This window comes from Neofelis nebulosa, chromosome 16 (assembly GCF_028018385.1).
Source record: "Neofelis nebulosa isolate mNeoNeb1 chromosome 16, mNeoNeb1.pri, whole genome shotgun sequence".
Classification (NCBI taxonomy): Eukaryota; Metazoa; Chordata; class Mammalia; order Carnivora; family Felidae; genus Neofelis; species Neofelis nebulosa.
Window position 1 is genome coordinate 27906549 of NC_080797.1, and position 22693 is coordinate 27929241.

At 50.5% G+C, this 22693-nt stretch overlaps 1 protein-coding gene across 11 annotated transcripts in view; it reads left to right on the plus strand.

Moving 5' to 3' along the window:
* PECAM1 (platelet and endothelial cell adhesion molecule 1) overlaps positions 1 to 21383 on the plus strand; it is a 74128-nt gene extending 52745 nt beyond the window's left edge. For 4 of the 11 annotated variants that reach the window (XM_058704660.1, XM_058704658.1, XM_058704661.1 and 1 more), the window contains 4 exons: positions 1413 to 1487; positions 4069 to 4125; positions 14463 to 14485; positions 20310 to 21383. In XM_058704660.1, the coding sequence (XP_058560643.1) occupies positions 1413 to 1487; positions 4069 to 4125; positions 14463 to 14485; positions 20310 to 20339 (185 nt within the window). In that variant the 3' untranslated portion in view covers positions 20340 to 21383. The remainder of the gene's footprint in view (positions 1 to 1412; positions 1488 to 4068; positions 4126 to 14462; positions 14486 to 20309) is intronic. The other 7 variants (XM_058704667.1, XM_058704664.1, XM_058704669.1 and 4 more) reach the window with 5 other exon arrangements.
* Positions 21384 to 22693: the final 1310 nt, after the last annotated feature.

Consider the following 22693-nt stretch of genomic DNA (forward strand, 5'->3'; position numbering starts at 1 on the left):
TCGGTGGAGCAGAAGGCCTTTAGACGCCTCTAAGCAGGAAATTGACAGGTTCCATGTGGCTGGTGCGGAGGACAGACTGAAAGCAGACAGAGATGGAGACAGAGAGGCCCGTGTGTTAACACCGGGCAACAAGGGATGGGGGCGGAGCCAAAGTGCTGGCAGTGGATGGGTTCCAGATCTATTTTGGAGACATCACAACACTGGATGAATTTTATGGCAAGGACCAGGGAGACGGAATCACTACAGGTTGTGTGAGTGGACAACTGTGTGGATGGTCATGAGGTCTGAGACAGGGAGGAACAGCAGGTTCAGCTGGGTTAAGTATGAGATGCCCAAGAGGAGACAGCACAGGGCTCTGGTGCCCAGAACTGAGTATGGGTTGGCTCTGGCTACAGGGGCTGGAAGGGGGCTCCCCTCCAGCCTTCTCTGGTCCTGCCAACGCCTGATGCACATGCCCGTCTGTCACTTGGGCTCAGTCCTGTGAGTAACAGCTTACTTCCCTTTAAGGGGACTTCAGACTCAGAAGGAAAGAGGAACCATAACAGGAGGGCAGGGCTGCCCCAGGGTTTTGATGATGTGTAGAAAAACTCTGCTGTCCCCATTGACCCTCCAAACTCCACTGGGAGCTCAAGGAGACAATCCTGAAGCTCCTCACAGAGGGCCAGGCCCTGCCCCTCCGGGGCTGCTAGTCAGCTCAGGGCAAGGTGGCTTCATGAGCGCTCTGCCCAGTGCCTGGGAGGCCTTGGATTTAAAGTAGCTGATGGAGAAAGGAAGCAGGGTTTCTCCTTGGAAAAGCATCCATTTTCCATTCTTTTGGAAATGTTTCCATGTTAGAGTATCTGGTTTTCTTTTTCTTGCTTGAAGGTCGGGGGCGGGGGGGGGCTTTCGAGTGAAAAGAAGTCCCAGGACGGGGTGAGGAGGGAAGCTTTTCTTGACAAGCTGTGTGCAGGTAGCCAGCCAAGTGGCTATCTTTCCCCAGGCTGCTGTGGGGGCCTCGGGAGAGCTAAAATGAGTGCCTTGTGGGTGGAAATGGAGAGTTTCTAGAAGATTCAAGTTGAGCTTTCAGAACCCAGCCTCGTTGGTGCTAAGGGACAGCAAGGGTAGGGCAGTCCTGAAGTGGGTGGGTGAGGAAAGGGCTCTGTGGGTTCAAGGCCAGTGATGAGTAAACTTGATCTGGTCTTGGCCAATCCAGTTCCCTGTCCTCAAAGCTCCCTCTTCTACAGCTGGGGTGGAGGAGGGGCTGGGAACCCAGTCCAGCTCTGACTCTGACTGGGCAGTTGCCCAAGGAGTCACTCGGGGGATGGAAGCGGGGTGGGAAGGAACTCGTTAAACCGTTTTGTTGCTTGTTTGCTGTGAGGCTAATTGCTGGGAAAACCCCATGACGTTGAAGACTTCTCTTTCTCTGTTAACAGAGAAAAACAGGAGCCAAAATAAAGCACCATCCGGAAACATCCCTGACAGCAGAGACAAACAGCCTGCTGGCCTGGGTTAGTCATTAGCAGGCAGCTGCATTGCAGGGGAGGTGGTGACGAGCGGCCGGGGGGGGGGGGGGGGGGGGGGAGGGGAGGGGGGGGGGCTCCTGCCCATCACCCAAGGGCAGAGCAGGGGGGCAGCGGGAGGAGCCGCTGGGGCAGCTGCAAGTGTAGCTGCTCAGCCAAGGACGGAAACCAACAAGCTGATCTGCAGTTATAAGGAGGAAGGGAGTCAAGCGTGACTCTTGAGTCCAGAGGCTGTTAGCGTGTCCCCAAGGTGGCCAGAGAGGTCTACCAGCAACTCTTGTGTTCCGGGGGGCGGTGGAGCTTACAAGGGTGTCCGGGCCCCCACGTTGGCCACCCAGCCCCCTCCCTCGATTCCTTCCCTGTGGCCCCCACTCCCATTGTGGGGCAGGGTCGGAGGAGGAGCTGGCAGAGACCCCAGAGCACCTATATTGCTTATCACAGCATTGTCTGTCGCATGGCCTGGGGCTTCTGAAAGCTCCAGTGTGGGTGTGATTTGCCTTTTCCCTCCCGCTTCAGCTTCAGCTTCCACCGTGTCCAGCAAACAATAGGTGTCAGGATCATACTGAAGGAGTGACTTCCCCGGGCCTGACATTGAGCAGAATCCCTTGGGAATGTGAGAGATTCCCCAGGAGATATGGGAAACCCTGGAGCTTCCCTCTACACCCCCAAATCTGGTGCCACAGAGGGAGCCTGGTATAAGCATCTCTGCTGGCCTCTTAGAGAACGGACACCTGCCGTTGGCAGGACACCCCCTGCGGCAGGTGTCCGTTCTCTAAGCTGAGAGCACCTGGTATCTCAGTCACTCTAGTGAGTACCAACTCCTGTTTGGTGCCCTGGGCGGGGGGCCCATATGAAGACTTGTGCGAGGCCCTGGCCACCCAAAATGTCCCAAGTTCACCTGCTGGAGTCTGAAACACCCCCTCAGGCTTCCTCCTGGTGTTCAGGTCCTGGCACGGGAACCACCGCCATTCAGTGTCTAATGAATGACCATGATTTCAGTTCTAAAATCTAAAACCTCAGGGAGCAAGCTGATTATGCCAAAGCCTTCCTGAGGCTCGGGGGACCTGAGATAGAGGCACCCGCAAACTCATTGACTGGTGCCGTCACTATCTCGTGAAACCTTTACGGGTGCCTCCAGGTAACTGCATTGACTGGGAGGTGCACCAGACCCCTGGAGAAGCTCCGGGCCCATCAGGGGACAGGAAGTCGTGGGGACAAATAATGTCAGTGTGGTTGTGGACAAGTGTCCCCAAACTGCCGTGGGAGCACAAGGGACCTAGCAACTGCCCTGGGCCCTGAGAAGGGGTGCATGTGTTGGGGTGTGTGCAGGTGTGTGAGGGTATGTGTACCCAAGTACAGAAGCAAAGCCTGTCCTGAGACTTGGAGGATGAGGAGGAATGGGGCAAAGAGAAAGGGCCGGGCCAGCAGTGAAAGGGTATGTTCAGGGTCAGGGGGCATCCCTGGGGCCTAGGGAGCCAAGGGTATCTTGGTGCAGTTAGAGTCCGTGGACATGCCCCAGCCACCTGCCACCAAGAAAAATCACATGGCGCTGAGCATGGTGGCAGGAAGCATCTTACCCGGTCTGGGGCTTCATTTCCGGATCTGTAGAAAGAGAATGTTGGCCTCATGGCATGAGCCACCTTTCTACAATGAGGCTTCCTTTGTCCTTTGTGCAGGTGAGAGGAGGTGGGGGAAGAAGTGGGGTCCCATCCTGTTTCCTGAGGGTTCGTGGGTGTGTGTGTATGTGCATGCTGTGTGTATACACCCTCTATGATTCATACAATGCATGTAGATACACTACGAGTGTGTGTACAAGTGTGTGTATACACAACCTGTACACCTACTTCAACTTAAACAGATGACCATATGGGTGCTTTGTCCTCCAAACCCTGGGTCTCCCCTGAGTGTGATCCATACCCTGGCTGGTCATCTGTGCGCCAGTCCAAAAGAGTCCAGACCAGAGGATCTCAACCCCGTCTGCCTATTGGAATCCCCTGGGAGCTCTTAAAACCCACCAATGCCAGGGCCACTCCAGAACTAATCAGAATCAGAATGAGGCCCACGTGTTGGCGTTTGAAATCAACTAGCCCCGCTGTCAAGATTTTAAGTGGTTCTCGGTCCCAGCTGATCCTTAACATCACAGATGAGGCCCAGGCTCGAACCCAGGCCTCGGGTGATTGGGAAGTCATAGCCCAGCCTCCTGGGAGGGGCGGGGAGAGCAGTTGGACACAGGAACGCACTGGCAGGGAAGGAGGTATGGGACCACTGAGCAGGAGGCTGCAGGCCTATGCTGGGAACCCTTCCACCTGTGAGTGGTCCAGGTGGACCCATAATGGCCTGTTGACTTCATACTTCCAGACAGAGAGTGAGGCTACTTAGACCAGGATCTTGTAAAGCCAGGGAATGGCCTGGGCTTAGTGGCATTAAGGTCTCCAGGGCTTACTGGAGACAGGCACTCGTGAGGTGGGGTCGTGGGTAAGCAGGGAGCCTCAGACACTGTCTTGCTTCGGCAGTGGGGCCGACCTGGTGCCCGGAGGCAGCTGTTGACCTGTGCTTGATCACTTTCCAGGTCTGGAAACCAAGGGCACAGAGACGGTGTATAGTGAAATCCGGAAAACTAATCCTGGTGAGTGAGGGCTTCTGACTCCCCGAACCTGGGCGACGCTTCCTCCTGAATCATCCACGTGGGCCTTGGGAGTGGGCAAGGAGAAGGAGCAAAGGAGGCCCCTTACACCGAAGTTGTTGACTGTCTCTCCCCCACCACTCTTCAAATGTAGCCACGTGTTACATGTGCTATAATTTAGTCAATGAATGCTTATTAAGTGCCTGCTGCAGGCCAGGCAAATAGGACTTTGCATATTCGTACCCAGCTGATGGGATGTGCCCTGGTGCCACTGTGTGCTCACGTGACCCCGAGAGAAGCAGTGCGGCCCTGCCTGTTCTCGGAGGCCAACCAGTGCACCTCACCCGCCCCACTCCCCAACGGGCCCTGGTGCACGGGGACCGGGGCGGGGGTGCCCGAAGGTCTTAATGCTGTGCTTTGAAGACCTTGGGTAGCTTCAGCCTTTCTGAGAACCCCCTTTCCGCCTGGGGGTGGGGTACAGATCTGCCCCCATTTCCTTTGAGTCTTCCTTTCTTTCATTCTAGACCCCGATTCAGTTCCCATCTCCATTACTTCCTCATGAGGAGCTACCCCCAGGACTGAGCACAGTGCCCAAGCAGTCATGGGCCTGGGGAAGCTCCCAGCAATAACATTTGTGTGTGTGTGTGTGTGTGTGTGTGTGTGTGTGTGTGTGTGTAATTATTCTATTCCATCCTGGGGAAATGAATGAATACAAAGATTACTTTTAAATTCTGAAAAAATAGGGGCGCCTGGGTGGCTCAGTCGGTTAAGCGACTGACTCTTGATTTCGGCTCAGGTCGGGACCCTAGGGTCGGCTCCGTGCTAACAGCACAGAGCCTGCTTGGGATTCTTGCTTTCCCTCTACCTCTGCCCCTCCCCTGCACTCATGCTCTCTCTCTCGCTCTCTCTCTGTCTCTCAAATAAACTTTAGGATAAGTAAATTCTGAAAATCAGTCACAATCCAAAGGGCATAAGATTCTGGGGGAACTAGTCACTGTGAGTGTATCTTGCTTTGTATAACAGACCTGTATTTAAGTGGAAACTTTGGGAGAGCCTGGCCATTCCAAGTGCCGTCCCCAGACCAGCAGCCGTGGGTGTCTCCGGACCAGCCCAGCCCCACAGAATCAGAATCTCCAGAATCTGAACTCTAACAGGTTCCCAGATATCGCTGGTGCTGCCAGCGTTTGAGGAGCACTGTCTTACCAGAAAAGCCTACTTTTTATCTTTTTATATTTAATATATATATATACTTATATATATATATATATAATATATATATATTTAATATATTATTAAATATATTTTCATGGGTAGAGCAGAAACCCAGCCTCCTTGTGGAACTTGACACTGACTGACTGATTTTCAGAAACCATCCCCTGGGGGCGTTTTTGGCCTCAGTGTCTCATTTTGTATTCTCAAAATATTCAGAGCCAGCAAAATGCAAATTCAGAAATAAATAGGCCTTCTCTGTCCTTCCAGTGTAACAAAAAGCTAGAGTTCTTGTAGGGCTCATGCTTGGTCCTGTTGGGTAATTTTTTTTTTCCCCAAGACATTCTCTTATTTTTTTTTTAATATGAAATTTATTGTCAAATTGGTTTCCATACAACACCCTGTTGGGTAATTGTGTGAGAATTGTATGAAACCCCTCTGCTCTTCTTATGGTCCCTGAAATTGTTCATTTTGGGTCGCTTTGGTTATGCAAAACCTCACATTTATTGAGCGCTTACTGTGTATGCCAAGTGGTCTGTGTTACAATATCTCTTTCAATCCTCACATTTAAGTCCCATTTTACAGATGAGGATACTGAGGCATAGAGCAGTGAAAACACCTGACCAAGTTCACACAGGAAGCAAGTCCCCAGACTGGCCCACCCTGGACCTGAACTCCAGGCTCCTGATCAGGCTCCCGCAGGGATCCCCCACCCCAGGACCAGAGGCCTGGGGGTCTGCCGTGGCCTGGGCCAGCAGCTGGAGGTCCTTTAGAGCTGGCTGGCGAGGGCCACACCCAGTGTCAGTATGAGATGCCCTGCCCTGAGACTGACAAAAGACAGATTAACAAGGAGAAAAACAGTGATGAGTAAGCCCTCAGTGTGGTTAGAACTGGGGGCTTCTTTAGCACGTTAGGCAAGAACAATACATTTGTGGAGAAGTGACAAAACAAATGGGAAGGTAAATATCTGGGGGAAACAAATGGAATAAGGTTTGTTTAGGCAGGTCCATCTCAGCACCGCCTTTCTGTCATCTTGGAGGCCAGAAGCCTTCCCTGGGAGAGGGACTCATGGCTGTCTTCATTTCCCAGGAACTTCGGCTTCTGGTCAGATAAGGGAAACTCCTGGAAGGCTTCCTTCTGCATCCTCCGGCCCCAAATAATCCTATGCCAGTGTGGCATATTCGGGGGTGGCATTTACACCTGCTTTAGGGCAGCTGTTCAGACGGTTCTCCGTGCCTGAGTCCTCAGTCCCCCACCCTGGGAATCTCGCTGCTCCCTCTGGTCTAGGGCAGGAATGGACCCCAGGGGTTCAGGGTGGTGAAGGGCCCTGTTTTGCTCACAGACATCTGAGCCCCAGTCCTGGTGCTGCCCCTTAGCAGCTGTGTGACTGTGACCAAGATGCCTGACCCTTCTGAGACTCCAGGTTCTTCAGCTGTTGCATGGAGATGATATTAAATGAGAAGCAGGGGGTGAGGTTAGCTTGGGGGGAGATGGGGCTAATTACCCCAGGCACGAGTCCGTCTACTATCCCTACCATATGGCGAGCGTCCAATCCGTGTTAGCCAAAAGATGCAGGAGAAACTTGATCCCTAGGGTTCAGGGCAGGGACCAGGCACAGTCGTCTCCCTCCCCACCCCGACTCCCAGCCAGAGCCCCACTTGGGCCATCAGGAGTCAGCTGGGGCTGGGACTCCTCTGTAGCCTGGTCTCTGAACAGGCAGCTGGCTCCTGCCCCAGCGATTGCGGGTAGAGAGAGCCCTGGGTGCTGTAGCCAAAACCACAGTGCTGCTGTGAAAGTCTGTGTGCTCACCTTGCCTTAGAGGCTCCCGTCCTGGAGGCCAAGGGAGCTGCTGTTTCCCAGCATTTCCTGCTCGGTGGCTGCTCCAAGGCAGGAAGCTGTAAGCTCCTCAGTCCTCTTCCTGTTCTTTCTTTCTGTCCCTCTTACTGCGAGACGCCTGCTCTTTGTTCAGTCCTCAAAACCATCCTAGGGTTGACGAAGGTTTTACTACTGTTCCTGTCCTGCAGATGGGAAAATGGGCCCGGAGGCTAAGTAACTCATCCCAATCCTAAGGCCAGTGATGGCAGAGCAGGGACTCGAATGCCAGGAGCCCGGCTTCACGTTTCCTCCCGGTCCTGCCAAAGGGACTGCCTGCTGCTGCCCTTTCCAGCTTTGTTCGGTTTCACATTACCATCCGCTTAATTAGAGGATTCAGTTCTATTAACAGCCTGGGGGTGCCTGGGTGGCTCAGTTGGTTGAGCGTCCGGTCTTTGACCAGCTCAGGTCAGGATCTCACAGTTCATGAGTTCGAGCCCCGTGTCGGGCTCTGAGCTGACAGCCTGCTTGAGATTCTCCCCCTCTCTCTGCACCTCCCCAATTCACACGATCTCTGACTCTCTCAAAATAAATACGTAAAGTTTAAAAAAAAAAAAAAAAAAAAAAAGAGTAACAGCCTCGTATGGTCTGGGTGACCCTGGGTGAGTCGTGGAACCTCTCAGAACCTTGGTTGCCTTGTCTGTGAAATGAGGGGCAGGGGCTCAAATGTAGATGGAGCATTCTCCAGGTGTGTTAAAACACAAATGGTGTGGTACCACCACCCAGACTTTGATTTCAGTAGGTCTGGAGTGGGACTAATTTGTATTTCTTTTAGTATTTTTTAAAAATGTTTATTTATTTTTGAGGGGGAGAGTGAGCAGGGGAGGGACAGAGAGAGAGGGAGACACAGAATCTGAAGCAGGCTCCAGGCTCTGAGCTGCCAGCACAGAGCCCGACGCGGGGCTCGAACTCACGAACTGTGAGATCATGACCCGAGCCAAAGTGAGACGCTTAACCGACCGAGCCACCCAGGTGCCCCAATTTGTATTTCTAAAAAATTCTCACATGTTGCTGCTGTTGTTCTGGGGACCACACTTTTAGAAGCATTTTCTAGATGCCCTCACTTCCCTTCTGATTATACCTCTGTTATGTTCTGCTTGTTGCTTGAAGAGGTAGGGTCTTTCTTACTCCTCAGCAATCCTGAAAGGATACTGGAAGGACTGGCCTCAGGGTTGGCCAGCAGAGAGAATCCTCCAACTCACGTACATATGTGCATGTGTGTGCATGTGTGTGTGTGTGTGTGTGTGTGTGTGTGTGTGTGTGTGTGTTGGGGGGAGGAGGGTGACACACAATAAAATAAAGACCTTGGGGGAGGTGGGTCTCTGGACAGGTTGGTGAATGGGCTGAGTACAGAGCTAAGGCTTATCTAACCTTTCCTTCTTAATTTTTTAGTCTTCCCATCTTAATTTCTTAGTTCTCCCCACCTTCCAACCAGCAGCACGTCAGGGCTGACTATTTTGGGAAATGGCTCACAGGGCGTAGTTCTGGCTCTTAAACCCCCCTTTTCCCCTGAGTGATACAAAGGAAAACTGCTCCTCTAGATAAGGGAAAGGGCATTGGGCAGGCCTGCCTCCAAGGAACAGCCCCAGGGCGGGAATCTGGACAGGACCAGCGTCCTGGAGGGAGCGAGGTGGACTGCTGGCTCATGAGTGTGGGGGCATCTGTAGGCTGTGGGGGGAACCAGGTCTTTGCAATCTTGGCTTTAGGCTCTAAGCTCACAGCTTTGGTTGTGTGTTTTAACTGTGACAAAATACACATAACACCTGCCATTTTAACCACTTTTAAGTGTACGTTTTGGTGGCATTAAATACATTCACGTAGCTGTATAACCATCACCATCCATCTCCGGAACTTTTTCATCTTCCCCAAATGAAACTTTAGACCCAGTAAGCAATAACTCGCTATTCTTTCCAGCCCCTGGCAACAACCATTCTACTTTGTCTATCTGTGAATTTGAGCAAGCTCAGTGCTTCTGTATTGAGTGAGGTGGTTGAATGGATGATCTTAAGTTGCCTTCTGGTGATGTTCGGAGAGTCTCAGTGTCCTGGCATTTGGAAGTCATGGTCATTTGTCTATGCTTTGGTCCATCCAAAACCATTCCCCTAAATGTTTTGTTCTAAGCAACTTCTAAGAGTCACTTCCTAGGTCCCTTGGAGGCAATTCTAATCCTTTACTCACCCTTGACTCCAAGACCCAATAAGTATTTGCTTCTACTAAGCCTGAGTTTTCCCTCCAAATCTGAATTAAATCATGGAGCTCAGGGGCCAACTCACTGTGCTTCTGGTACATTTGTTTTGGCTGGAGTCCAGCTGGATGGTTCTTTGCACTGTAACCCTAAGAGGAACACCCTGAGTGGGAGATAGAGACTAGGGTTTGGTCTCAGCACTGCCCTTACCCAGTTATATGACTTGGCTCCCAACCCTTACTTCTCCCCAGGACATCAGTTTTCTTATTAATTTTCAATAAAATGTCCCTCCCCCATATGGAATTGTCACAGTGAACACCGCAGTGTTCCTCGGGAGTGTGTGTAGGTGGATAAGCACTGCAGTGGGCAGGTGGGCTCAATAAAATTGGTATCTCTTCCAACTGAGTATCCCCTGCTGCGTCGTGGCCATGGTTAGACAGGTCTGCTCTTCTGTTGGGAGCCTACTGTTTTGTTGACGGAGAGCTAAGTTAACATCTTATCCCAGCAGTCAACTCAGTCTGGGACAAAGAAACCTCTGATCTTTGAACGTTTCCCTTTCCCAACTGTTAGGTGATTCCTTACAAACCGTTAGGGAAAGAAGGAGAGGGGTTCTCAGTACTAGGAAATTTATATCCAGAAGAGGCCCAATTGAGAAAAGCCTAAGTAGAAGGGACAGCAAGCCCTGGAATGCCCCCAGAACTGGTTGAGAAAGAAAGGTTTTGCATTTACATAACCATCAGCTTTCTTAAGGTAAAGGAAAACTTGCCGATAATTTCTGGTAAGTTAGATCTGCAAGGTTAGCACTTCAGGCTCTTTGAAGTACTTATTCCCTTTTCAATGACTTGCCTAAGATGAGGATTTGCAAATTCCAGGCAGCAACAGTAGCTCTGGTTATGACTTGCGGTTTGGCTTTACAGAAATGGGAACTAAGCCTATGTTTATGCCTCTTCTTAAGCAGTCATGTGGGTGGTCCTAAAAAGTGAGCGTTTGAAGGAAGTAATCCAGGTTGGTTTGGTACCTTTCTCTCTTTAACACTTAACTGGAACCAATTTCCTCCCATCCCCTGTAACCTTGGACTTCGTACAGGATGCTCTGTTACTCACCTGAGTTCTCTTGATTTAGATGGTGGTGTCCTTCAGGGCTTGCTCATAGCTTAGACACTCTCGGTTGTGGCGCAACCTGACATCAAAAGCCCCCCACCCCACCCGCAAGCACGCGCCCCCCAAACCTCTCTTTTTACCTGTCATCAACTTCCTCCTTCTCTGACTAATCCGGGGAAAGGTTTGATTTTCTTCTCCTCCCCTTGCTTTTCTGGTGACAAGAACTAAAAGAGAGCAATTACAGGCTGTCTATGGCTTTCTCAACAACTTCACTCAGCCTGGCTGAGCCTTGTAGGAACCGCAATTTCTGGCTCATCAGGAAAGTTTGTATCTTCACTCCGATTCGGGACTTCACCTTTTATAGTGCTCTGGCTTATTCTGAAAGTACTTTGTAAAATGGCCCGCAGGTCATCCAAAGCAAAACCTACTAATGTATATTTACACTGGATTTTAACAGAAGAGTGAAGTGGTTTACTACAATCAGCAATGCAGTCAAGCTCTTTCACTATGAAAGAACTCAGGTCTAGGAGTCATCGGCCCGGAGCACTGGTTCACAAGGCAGGAGACATCTTTGGTTGTCATAATTGGGGGGGGAGGAAAAGGGGTGCTATAGCATCCAATGTGTGGAGGCCAGGAATGCGACTTAACATGTTACAATGTATGGGACAGTCCCCACAAGAAAGAATGATGCAACCCAGAGGTGCCTGGTGGGCTCAGTTGGGAGAGCATGCAACTCTTTTTTTTTTTTTTTTTAATTTTTTTAACGTTTATTCCTTTTATGAGAGAGGGTGGGGGAGGGGTAGAGAGAGAGGGAGACACAGAATCTGAAACAGACTCCAAGCTGTCAGCACAGAGCCCGACGCGGGGCTCCAGCTCCCCAAGCATGAGATCATGCCCTGAGCCAAAGTCGGACGCTTAACCGATGGAGCCACCCAGGTTCCCTGACAGAGCATCCAACTCTTGGTCTCAGGGTCACCAGTTGAAGGCCCACGTTGGGTGTAGATATTGCTAAAAAACAGTATGTAAACTCTAAGAAAAAAAAAAGAAGAAGAAGAAGAATGATCCAGCCCCAAATGTCAGTGTTAAGAAACCTTGGCTTCTCGTAATTCACCTCCTTGTGAGTCCTCCAACAGGAGAATTGGTTTTCCTCTCTAGATGCCCCGTGCCCACCTCCACAGGTGTCCTGGGCACATCCCACTTGACAATGCCAGGCCCTGGCAGAGATGCCGGGTCCTGCTCCAGACACGAAGTTATGCCTTTTGGGGTTGGACCTAGCCATCTTCCCACCTGAGGATCTGCTCACTCGGCCTTCACATTCTGCTCGCTCTTTGGTGTTCCGAATGTTTCTAAAGGGGCAGAAGTCTAATATACTAAGAGTAGCTGTCATCAAGAAAGAACCACAGTGCGGAGGGCCTCTCACAACCCCTGTGGGAGGGAGAAAAGAGCACTTGAGAGCCGGTCCCCACCCATCCTGTGTGGCACTGAGCCAGCCAGCCTGGCAGACACTGCCAGCCCTGCCCCCCCCGGGGGGGGGGGGGGTGCGTTTCTTTAGTTCAGAATCTAAGAGGGTAAAAAAGTAGTCTGTGAAAAAAAAAAAAATAGGTACTACCCACCAGATTCTATTTTTGCAGTGATTGCTCTATTACCAAAAAGAAAGTAGCAAAAACTACAAGTGGGCATAAACCTAGGGTTTCCTTGAGTGTTACTAGCATATTCGAAATTTTCCGCCTTTTGTATTCATATTACTAAGACTAAGTAATAGTCTAAGACTATTACAGACATACAGACTAAGGCTCTTTCCCTCTTAAGTCTGATTCCAGAGCCCTCGGGGGTTTGTGGGGAGTGGGCAGCACGGGGTCCTTCAGGTCCTCCCGGGTCGGATTTGGGCTGCAGGTGGGAGCCTTGCCCGAGCCTCACTCAATGCGTGGAAGTTTACACAATGGCTCGACTTCGTGTGGTCCGGCTGATTCATCCATTTGGCTGTTTGACGTCTGCCTCTGGCCCAGCCAGGACAGAAGGGGGCCCCTTAGGAACTTCTGGCCCCGTTCCCTCTCCAGGGGACGCACAATAGGGCTGTGATAAGACAGGGTTTGAGGGGGAAGTGGACTTTTGGAAACAGGATATTTTTAAATTAGAGAGAGAAACAGAAGGGTTGTGACTCCCGTTGTGACAGGTGGGCCCCAAGACCGCCCAAGACTCAGAAGGGACTGGGTTTGAGGTTGGGCGGCCTCGCAGAGCCCGAGGCCCCTTGGAGTGCATCCACCTAGTAGCCCTGAGGACTCGGGTCCGGTAGGTTATGGCCCTCCTGCCATTGTCTCTTCCACCTTCAAGACGGGCTGCCACCCCCAACACCCACGTACGCTCTGGGCGCCTTTCCCAGACAGCAGGAGGTCCCCATGGTTTCTCTGTCTTCAGGTCTGTGTCCAGCATGGACTGTTTGGGGAATCAGCCCCGGCCGTGTGGGCCGCTGCCCGATTAGAAACTGCATATTCATTGTTGCAGACTGGCTGGGCCAGCAGGTCCTGGCGTGCACCCTAGCAAGAAGACAGGGGGGCCTACGGGGGAAGGGGGAAGAGGTGGCCCTGTCATTCCAGGCAGCGCTTGGGCTGTCTATCCCGAGAGTGGTGGCAGTGTTTATACCTTCTCCTCCCCTGCTCCCACTTGTGGGGATGGAGAAGCTACTACGAAATAAGGAAATAGCCTTATTCCCAAAGAGGATGTGGCAGCACTATTTACACCTTTTTTTTAAAATTAAGTTTATTTATTTATTTTGGGAGAGGGAAAACATGAGCAGGGGAGGGACAGAGAGAGAGAGAGAGAGAGAGAGAGAGAGAGACAGAGAGAGAATCCTAAGCAGGCTCCACGCTGTCAACACAGAGCCTGACGTGGGGCTCGAACTCAAGAAACCGTGAGAGCATGATTTCAGCCGAAACCGAGAGTCGGACACTTAACTGACCGAGCCACCCAGGCTCCCCTGGCAGCACTATTTAAAACAGCAAAAACTTGGAAAGAACCTAAATTTCTAAAGTAAGGAGCTGGATGAGTAAACAATTATACACCCATTGAATGATTATTACACAGGCCACTCCCAAGTATGTTTAAGAAGGTACCAGGAAATGTTTATAAGATCATGTTATGTAAAAAGGATAGGCTAGAAAATGGCATATGTTGTATGTTATGACTCAGAACCAAAAGCCTACGGGAGAGCAGAAAAAAACTGGGGGACAAAAGTGTCAACAGGGTTTAAAGAATGGAACAAGAGATCATGCTTATCGGCTATTTTCTACTCCTCTATAGTTTTCAGTTTTTTTCTTGAAATAACCTGAAGTACTAATTAAAAACAACAGCAAAAAAACCCTGCCGGGACGCCTGGGTGGCTCAGTCCATGGAGCATGCGACTCGGGTGTTTGCAGTCATGAGTTCCAGCCCCACATTGGATATAGAGATTACTTAAAAAATAAAATAAAATCTTTGGGCGCCCGGGTGGCTCAGTAGGTTAAGCGTCCTATTTCAGCTCAGGTCATGATTTCACTGCTCATGGGTTCGAGCCTCGCGTCAGGCTCTGTGCTGACAGCTCAGAGCCTGGAGCCTGCTTCAGATTCTGGGTCTCTCTCTCTGCTCCCCACCCCTGCCCCCCCCCCCCCCCAGCTCACGCTCTGTCTCTTCTTGCAAAAATAAACATTAAAAATAAATTAAAAAATAAAATAAAATCTTTAAAAAAAAAACTGTTTAAAATGTCCAGTGAGCTTCCAGGGATTTTAATATGCTTGTCACATGGAGTGTAGAGCCCAGAGGAAGCTGTCTGTGGGCAAAGGAGCCATACAGCTGAGCACCCAGTAAAGCTCTGGTGTCTCCTTCTGCACCGCCCCCACCCCCTGCCTTTACCCATGGGGTTCCTGAGATGGTTGGGGGGCGGGGGGAGCCTGATGTACTCTCTGAATCGCTCACCCTCCATGTTATGCTTTGTTTTGCAGATTTCGTGGAAAACAGATATTCTGTAAGTACACATTTCACAAACAATTTTTAAAAATGGTCCATTGGACAGTGAACTATTTCCAAACTCAGCCAGGTTCTGCATTCCCACAAATCACACCCCTACAGCGGCCTGGTCTGTTTTAGACCAGGAGCCCCGGGCAACAATAGCCTAGATGTTGTATGGAGGGTGTTTGGTCATCGGGCTGGCCAGGTTTTCTGGGCCTGGCGATTTCAAATATTCTCTCCCACTGTTTCCATCCTTGCATCTCAGTCCTCATACGAAGAGAGACCCCCTCAAAGGATCAGGAATCTAGAACATATAGCCCCCCTTGAGCGAAGTGCACATTTCCTCCTAGTTCAGGTTCAGGCTTTGGAAGTGAGGCAGACATTGTTGTGGGGTGGGGGGAATGCTTGGAGGAAGGGAGGATCCAACAGTGCATTTGAACTTTGAACTCTGAGAGCCTATGCCAGTCACCCTGACTCACCAGGCCCTCTGCTGCAGAGGCCACTCAAGGTCCTTGACCCACAGAGGGAATCAGATGAGTTAACACGGATGAGAAAGCAAGGTGATGATAGCTCACCAGAAGCTATGGAAATGCAGAAGAAAGACGGTTCTGGTTAGGGTTTCCTCCCCACGGAAGGGGTCACTGGGATAGGCCGTGAGGAAGGGGTCCAACCACAGCAGCAGACCCAGGTAGAAAGATCAGCAGGAGTAGAGCCACGAGGGAAGGAACAGTCCAAGCAGCTCAGGGTGATAGGAGAGAGGACATCCAGGAGAAGCACTAGGAAGAGGTCAGTTAGGGCTTACATGCAAAGGACTCAAACACCTCATTATGAGGCTTTCCTTTTTTTTTTTTAATTTTTTTTAATTAACATTTATTTATTTTTTGAGAGTCAGAGAGAGAGACAGAGCACGAGCAGGGGAGGTGCAGAGAGAAGGAGACACAGAATCTCGGAAGTAGGCTCCAGCCTCTGAGCTGTCAGCACAGAGCGTGATGCGGGGCTCAAACCCACGAACCGTGAGATCATGACCTCAGCCGAGGTCGGTCGCTTAACCGACGGAGCCACCCAGGCGCCCCTGAGGTTTTCACTCTGTAGGAAATTGAAGATTTAGGATGCTGCTACTTGGCAGATGGAAATATATATTCTTTTAATGTGGAGGTCCAATGTCAAATTTTGCTAAGATCTGTCTCCTCCTATCTTCCCACTCCCAACCTTTTGATGAACTACCCAGTAGTTTAGGGGTTAACTGGGCAGCTGGTATCTTGAGAAACGAGGAGGTGCTGCTTTAAGGTCTGGGAAGAAAGAACCTTCGGCAAGATTGCTGGTAGCCTTTCCAATGGGCCCCCTGGCTTCCTTTGTTTTGCTGGAGTCTGAATTCTTATAAAACAGAGAACTCATTATGCCTTTGACGGCAGGAAACCACTGACATTCTTCTTATGGAGGAAAGCTATCAATTTAAGGAAAAGAGGGATAAAATGAAGGTCTTTTTCTAGCCTAAACCCACCCCGACTCCTGAAACCAGTGATTTGCCTTGGCAAGGGTCGGGAGCCCAATTTATAGGCGTAAAAACTGACGGCTGAATCGGCAGAACAGCCTGGCTGGGGTGTCCCAGCCAGGTAATAGCAGAGCCAGGACTAGAACCTAGGTCCCCAGATTCCTTGGCTAGTCCACAACACAAGACTCCCTCCAAGAAGTGACATCATTGTTTCAGCTATCATGGCCTTGAGGGAGTGGAAAGTGAGATCTTTGCTCCATAGGCAACGTGGGACCCAGAAAAAGAGATGCTCTCCCACTACAATAAACATAGCTGTGTCCTCCCCAGCCAAGTCTGTTGAACCTGCAGGACTGACTTATTTACTTTGTCTGCAATCCAAACGGTCTCTCTGGACAAAGGCTCTGAGCTCCAGGACAGATAGAACTTTCCTTTCCCCCCAGGAGCTGGCCCGTGGATCCAGAAGTCTGCTCCCAGGATGCTCCTGAGAGCTCCCCCACCAGCTGGTCCTGCCCTCCCAAATAATAAAGACTTTTGGCAGGAGCTCAGGGGTTCACAACCGTTGGGAGAGAGATTTTGACGCTTTAAGTGAATACAATTTGTTTAGAAAAGAAGGAGGTATAGTTTTCCTAATAATCAGCTGGTGAGGGTCAGGAGAAAATTAATCGAATTGCCCAGCAGGGAAATGGGAGGGGATTTCCTTCCTGAAATCAAACCTGGCGATCATTCCCAGTAGTTTAATGGCCGTTGCTTCTGAAAACACATTGGAGGAAATATCTTAACAATGAGATAGCCGCTTAGCCAAATACTAATTTAGTATTGTTTGACTTGCTTCAATGGCACATTCTGACTTCATTTTTCCTCTGCCATTTTTGCCTTGTTTATAAATTGTGTTTGTGGCCCAGGCAGACAGATAATGTGAAAGAGAACACCTTGTACTTAAAAGAAAGGGGTGAATCTGGACCTTCGTGGGTCTCGGGATCTTGGAGACAGCCTTGTCTTCTTACGGAAAAAAAGGCAGTTCCCAGTGACAGCTCACCCCCTTCCCTCCTGGGAGCCAGCAGTGGGAACCGGAGTCTGAGCTTCAGCTCTCTGGCCATCTTTTGGGTGATCCTGACCTCCTCCAACTAAGCTTTCCAATTCGTGAAACAGAGATGGTGAGACCCCCAAACACAGTAATAGCTCCCTACTGGAAGTTTCTTAAAGGTAAAATGAGGAACACGTGTACAAAGTATTTTGCAGTGTACCACATAAATGCTACTTGATGGTCTGTTTAAAGTTCTTTTCATCACTCTGGCAGTATGAGGCACGAATGGGAGACTTACTTCATTTTGGCCCTGAAAGGCCTCTTCATAGGATTCACCCAAAGCCAGGCTTTGAGTTGGGAATCAGACACCCAGCTTAAAACCTAACCTTTCCATGATTCGCTGTTTACCAGCTGAGTCACGCTGGGCAGATGTCTCAGGGCCTTTGTTTCCTCATCTGGAATTGGAGATAATAACCACCCCCACCCCACCTGGTTGTTGCAAGGATTAAATGAGCACCTATCACAGACTTGGTTTATTGGAAGTGCTCATAAGGGGCACATTCTATTTTTATTTTAAGTTTATCTATTTTTTTAAAATTTTTTTTAACATTTATTTACTTTTGAGACAGAGAGAGAGCATGAACAGGGGAGGGTCAGAGAAAGAGGGAGACACAGAATCTGAAACAGGCTCCAGGCTCTGAGCTGTCAGCACAGAGCCCGATGCAGGGCTCAAACCCACGGACCGCGAGATCATGACCTGAGCCGAAGTTGGACGCTTAACCAACTGAGCCACCCAGGCGCCCCAAGTTTATCTATTTTTTGAGAGAGAGAGTGAGTGGGCAGGGGCAGAGAGCGAGAAGGAGAGAGAGAGAGAATCCTGAGCAGGGATCTCAGTCCTGGGCTTGAACCCATGAACTGTGGGATCGTGACCTGAGCTGAAACCAAGCGCTTAACTAACTGAACCACCAAGGCGCCCCGCCCCCCCCATAAGGGGCACATTCTAGAATCGGGAAGTAGAAAACCCAGGGGTGTTAGAAGTAAAATGACCTTTGAGAGCATCTATACCATGTTCTGGCCCGAAGTGGGGCGATTTCATGGCTGTTCTTGGGTGGCTGACAGCTGGCCTCTGATTTAGGTACAAGGAAGGACAGGTCTTGGATGTGAGTATGCTAACCTTTACTTCAAGGTCCGGTTGACTGTGACCCAGCCCTTCCCATCCGTGGGGCCAGTCCTCCTGCAGCTACCGAGTGCTCGCCTCGCCTGGCGGAGGAGAACAGAGGCGTTTAGGGAGGGACTTGGTCTGGGGCCTGCAGGAAGCCTGGACACCAGGGTCACCCCTCTCGGCAAAGCGGAAGAAATGAAGGTAGCTGCCAGCGCTGGCGGGCCTCCAGCCCCTTGGGGCCAACACAGCTCTCTTGGCCCGCTTGCCAGGGTCTCTCCTGGCAAAGGCAGAGGCAGAGCCGTGGCCTGCCAGCTGGAGCCCTTGGGACCCGCATCCTGTTCTCAGAGGCTCCTCGGAGGCGCAGGGACCAGAACAAAACAGGGACCTCAGCCCCCACCGTCAGAGAGCCAACCAGCCTGGCCATGGGGCTCCCAAGACGCTGGCTGATCCCCACAAGTGCCCCCACTTGTGTGCCCACGAGGTCCACCTGCACTCACAGAGGATCGGGTCACGGACTCATTTGCTGCCTGCCCCTTGGGGCCCAGGGCGCCTTTGCTCCAGCATTTCCATCTGCCCCGCTCTTGCCCCCGCGCTGCAGCCATTCATCCAAACCCGCCTCACCTTGGAGGCTGGCTCCACGAAGCCTTCTGCGATTCCCTCGTGGCACAGCGAGGGCGTCTCGCCACCTCTGAACTCCTGCAGTTTGTTAGGACCTTTCCCACATGCTGTCAGTAAGGGGTAGGGTATAAAATTCCTGGCGGGTTCTTGTGTCCTCCGTATAGATAACAGTACTCGGGTCAGATGGGGATCCAGTTACTGGTGGATACGGAGGTGTCAACGATATTGCACAAAGCAGTTAGAGGACACTGCAGGATGGCGGGCGGAATCTGGCTTTTGTTTTTGTTTTGTTTTTTAACTTTTTTTCTTGGGGAGGGGGCAAAACAGACACAACAGCAGGTACCATTTTAACCATTTTTAAGTGTACCGCTCAGTGACCTTAAGTACATTCACATCGTGTGCAACCATCACCATCTATCCACAGAACTTTGTCATCATTCCAACCCAAAAGTCTACCCATTACACACTCATTTCCCCCTTCCCCGCAGCTCCTGGAAATCACAGTTCTCCTTTCTAGCTCCATCAGTTTGACTACTCTGGGTACCTCGTGTAAGTGGAATCACACATTATTTCTTCCTCCTGCGTCTGGCTTCTTCCACTTCATCTTTATGACGATAAACATCCTCAGTGTTTATCCGTGTTAAAACTCTTTGATTTTGCGATTAAAAAAGAAAATGGGCTGGGTGGGGGGGTGGTACCTGGGTGGCTCAGTCGGCTGAGCATCAACTTCGGCTCAGCTCATGATCTCACGGTTCGTGAGTTCGAGCCCCGCGTCGGGCTCTGTGCTGTCAGCTCGGAGCCTGGAGCCTGCTTCCCATTCTGTCTCTCTCGCTCTCTCTCTCTCTCTCTCTCTCTCTCAAAAAATAAATAAAAAACATTAATTAAAAACATTTTTTAAAAGAAAACGGGGGTGCCCGGGTGGCTCAGTTGGTTGAGCGACCTACTTCCACTCAGGTCATGATCTCCCAGTTTGTGAGTTCGAGCCCCATGTCAGGCTCTGTGCTGACAGTTTGGAGCCTGGAGCCTGCTTCGGGTTCTGTGTCTCCCTCTCTCTCTGCCCCTAACCCACTCGCGGTCTGTCTCTGTCTCTCTCAAAAATAAATAAACATTAAAAAAAAAAAGTTGGAAAAAAAAAAAAGAAAAGAAAACAGACCTAGAGAAGCCTCAGCTTGTGTTAGAAGCAGAGCTGGAGCAAGAAGCCAGGTCTCTCTTAACTCTACTAGTCTTGCTCTGTAGGTAAGTGTGGCACCCACGGGGCAGAATGCTGGGTGTTCAGTGGGTGCTTGACAAAGTTGGCTGATAGCCTGATGTGCAGCGCGCGTCTACAGGCAGTGGAGGTCACAGCCCTGGGTGGAGCTGGTGTGGAGAGAAGGGAGAAGTGAATGTGGGCAGGAGCTGACCCCACAGGGTGGAGGTACCAGCGGAAGAGGGCGCTGTCAGAGAGCCTTTGTGAAGTGCTTGCTGCAATATTGCTTATCCCTCCTCCAGGCCAGTCTTGAGCCCTGGAGGGTGTGACCATAGCTTGTCTTCTCTTGTCTCTGCAGAGAACGGAAGGCTCCCTTGATGGAACTTAGGGCGGCGAGGACAGATGTTCCTCCTTGGAAGGACACCCACGTTCCAAGAAGAGGAGATCATTCCTGTATTCCAAGAGCTCTGTGCATTTATTTATGAACCTGCCCTGCTCCCACTGAACAGAGCAATTCCTCAGGCCAAGTCACCAGTTCTGAAATCCATCTGCCTACATTTATGGGGGGTATAAAGAGATACGGAGGGGCTGGTTAAGTCCCCCCACAGCGCCCCCCTCTCACCAAGCTGGGGCATCCTCAGGAGTGGGGAGCCGCAGAAGGAGGTTCAGGGTTAAACGGCCATTGGGATATTTTGAAACTTGAATATTTTTGTCTTGCACGGAGATCAAGAACTTGTCCAAGTATCCTCACACACAGAAACCATTTTTTTGTTTTGTAGCCAATCGCTTCTAGCGAATGGCTGGGCTGAGGGGCTATTTCTCTCTCTCTCTCTCTCTCTCTCTCTCTCTCTCTCTCTCTTTGCCTTTGGTCCTTCAAAGGCCTGTGGTTCTGGGTGGTCCTTGTTCCTCGGAAGTGAACAGCACTGACCAGACAGCGCCCCCTGTTCCCTCCACGACCTCGCCTGCCACAAATGTCACAACAAAGCTGCTTGGGAGCGACCCCTTTGAGATGCCAACCTGAAGATCAGGTTCATTCCGGGCAATGCACAGAAGAGAAAATGAAGTCGGACAGAGCACAGATGTTCTTATGCTGTTTTTCTATACCCTTTCTTTCTTTTCCTTTACCATGCTGCAGGCTGCAAGATGGGAAGATGCTTGCCTACAGCAAATATTGTTTTTAATAGAAAAATGAAATGCGTATTTTTCTTACTGATTTTTTTTTAATTTATTCCTTGCTAAAGAAATGGTCCCCTGAGGTCTTACGATATTTCTGAGGGTGTCTTGAGGGGGTGGACGAGTAGCCGCGGCCATTTTGCGGGGGAACTTCACTAGTGAGCACACCTAGCTGAGATCATTTTCCCCCCACGTCCCGTCCACCTCAGTGACACAGCTGCAGGGTATTGCATTAAATAAATTTGATCTTTACTCTTCACAGACCTGTGAAATGTCATCTTCTAAGAGGACACATACACATAGAATATCTGTAGTGCTTGAGGACGCCTCGGGCCTTCTGAAGTCACAAAGAACCAAGCAGGTCTTATCAGGTTGTCTCACACAGGCCAAGGGCCTCCGTGGCCTTTATTGAAGGCAGGGCCAGAGGTAGTCTGAGCATCAAACACTGAGTCATTAATATCCATTGGCTGCGATTCAGCGTTTGCTTCCCAGCCAAAGACTGCCAGGCTGTCCCTGGCAGATAGGGTTGCCAGGTTGAGCAAATAACACCAACAAAAAACACTGAAACACCCAGGGTGCTCAGTTAAATTTGAATTTCAGATAAACAATGAATCTGCTTCGGGTGTAAGTATGTCCTGTGTAACATTCGGCTTATACTTACACTGTAAAAGTATTCATTTATCTGAGAGTCAAATGTAACTAGGCATCTCATTTTATCTGGTAACCCTACTGGCAAAGCACCCCCTCCTATCCCTCTAATCCATCCTCAGTGGCCTCAGAACAGACCTCACTGCCCTACAGCCCGGGTCCCCATCAGAACAGCGCCCCACTGGGCCTGAAGGCAGAGGGAGATAGGAGTGTATGTCCTAGTTCTGCCACATCGCGGCTGTAGGAACTTGAAGGAGCCTCTTAACCTCTGAGCTTCAGGTTCTTCACTTCTACAATGAGGAGCTTGGACCAGGGGTTCTTAGTATCTGGAGGGTTTAGACTCCTTTGAAAATATGATAAAAGGTATGAATCCGTGTGTGCACACACACAAAGTTGTAGCACGAAAATGTTATATAATTTCCCCGGTTCCAGAGCCAGGCATGGACTCAGGGTGGAGCCCCAGAATGTGATGGTCTGTATTGAACTTCAAGCCTGAAGGTTGATGTGTTGATGACCTGGGGAGAGCCCAGAGCCTCCATGTCAACTCCTCAGTCCCTGCTGTCACCAGAGAAGGGCCATTGCCCTGGAAGCTGGGAAGACCCTGTTCCTGATGCTTATGACTTATTTATGGAACACAAATGGATCTTTGTTTTCCCCCTCTTGTCTGTATTTCTGGGGCGGGTGCGGGGGAGGGGGGAGCCACACACACAGGGATCTTTCATAGTAGATTCAGAAAATAAAAATCCAAGACACTGGTTCGGCTGTCCTAACTCTAGGGCATAACCAAGCGCCTAAACCTCTAGAGCTCATCACTATGGAAGAGCTTCAGTCACCCTTTCTGGGAGTGGCTGGTTTTCCTCTGTGTTGGAACTTGTTAGAGCTCCCTCTCGTGTCCTTACATCGTTATAGGTCATTAAACGA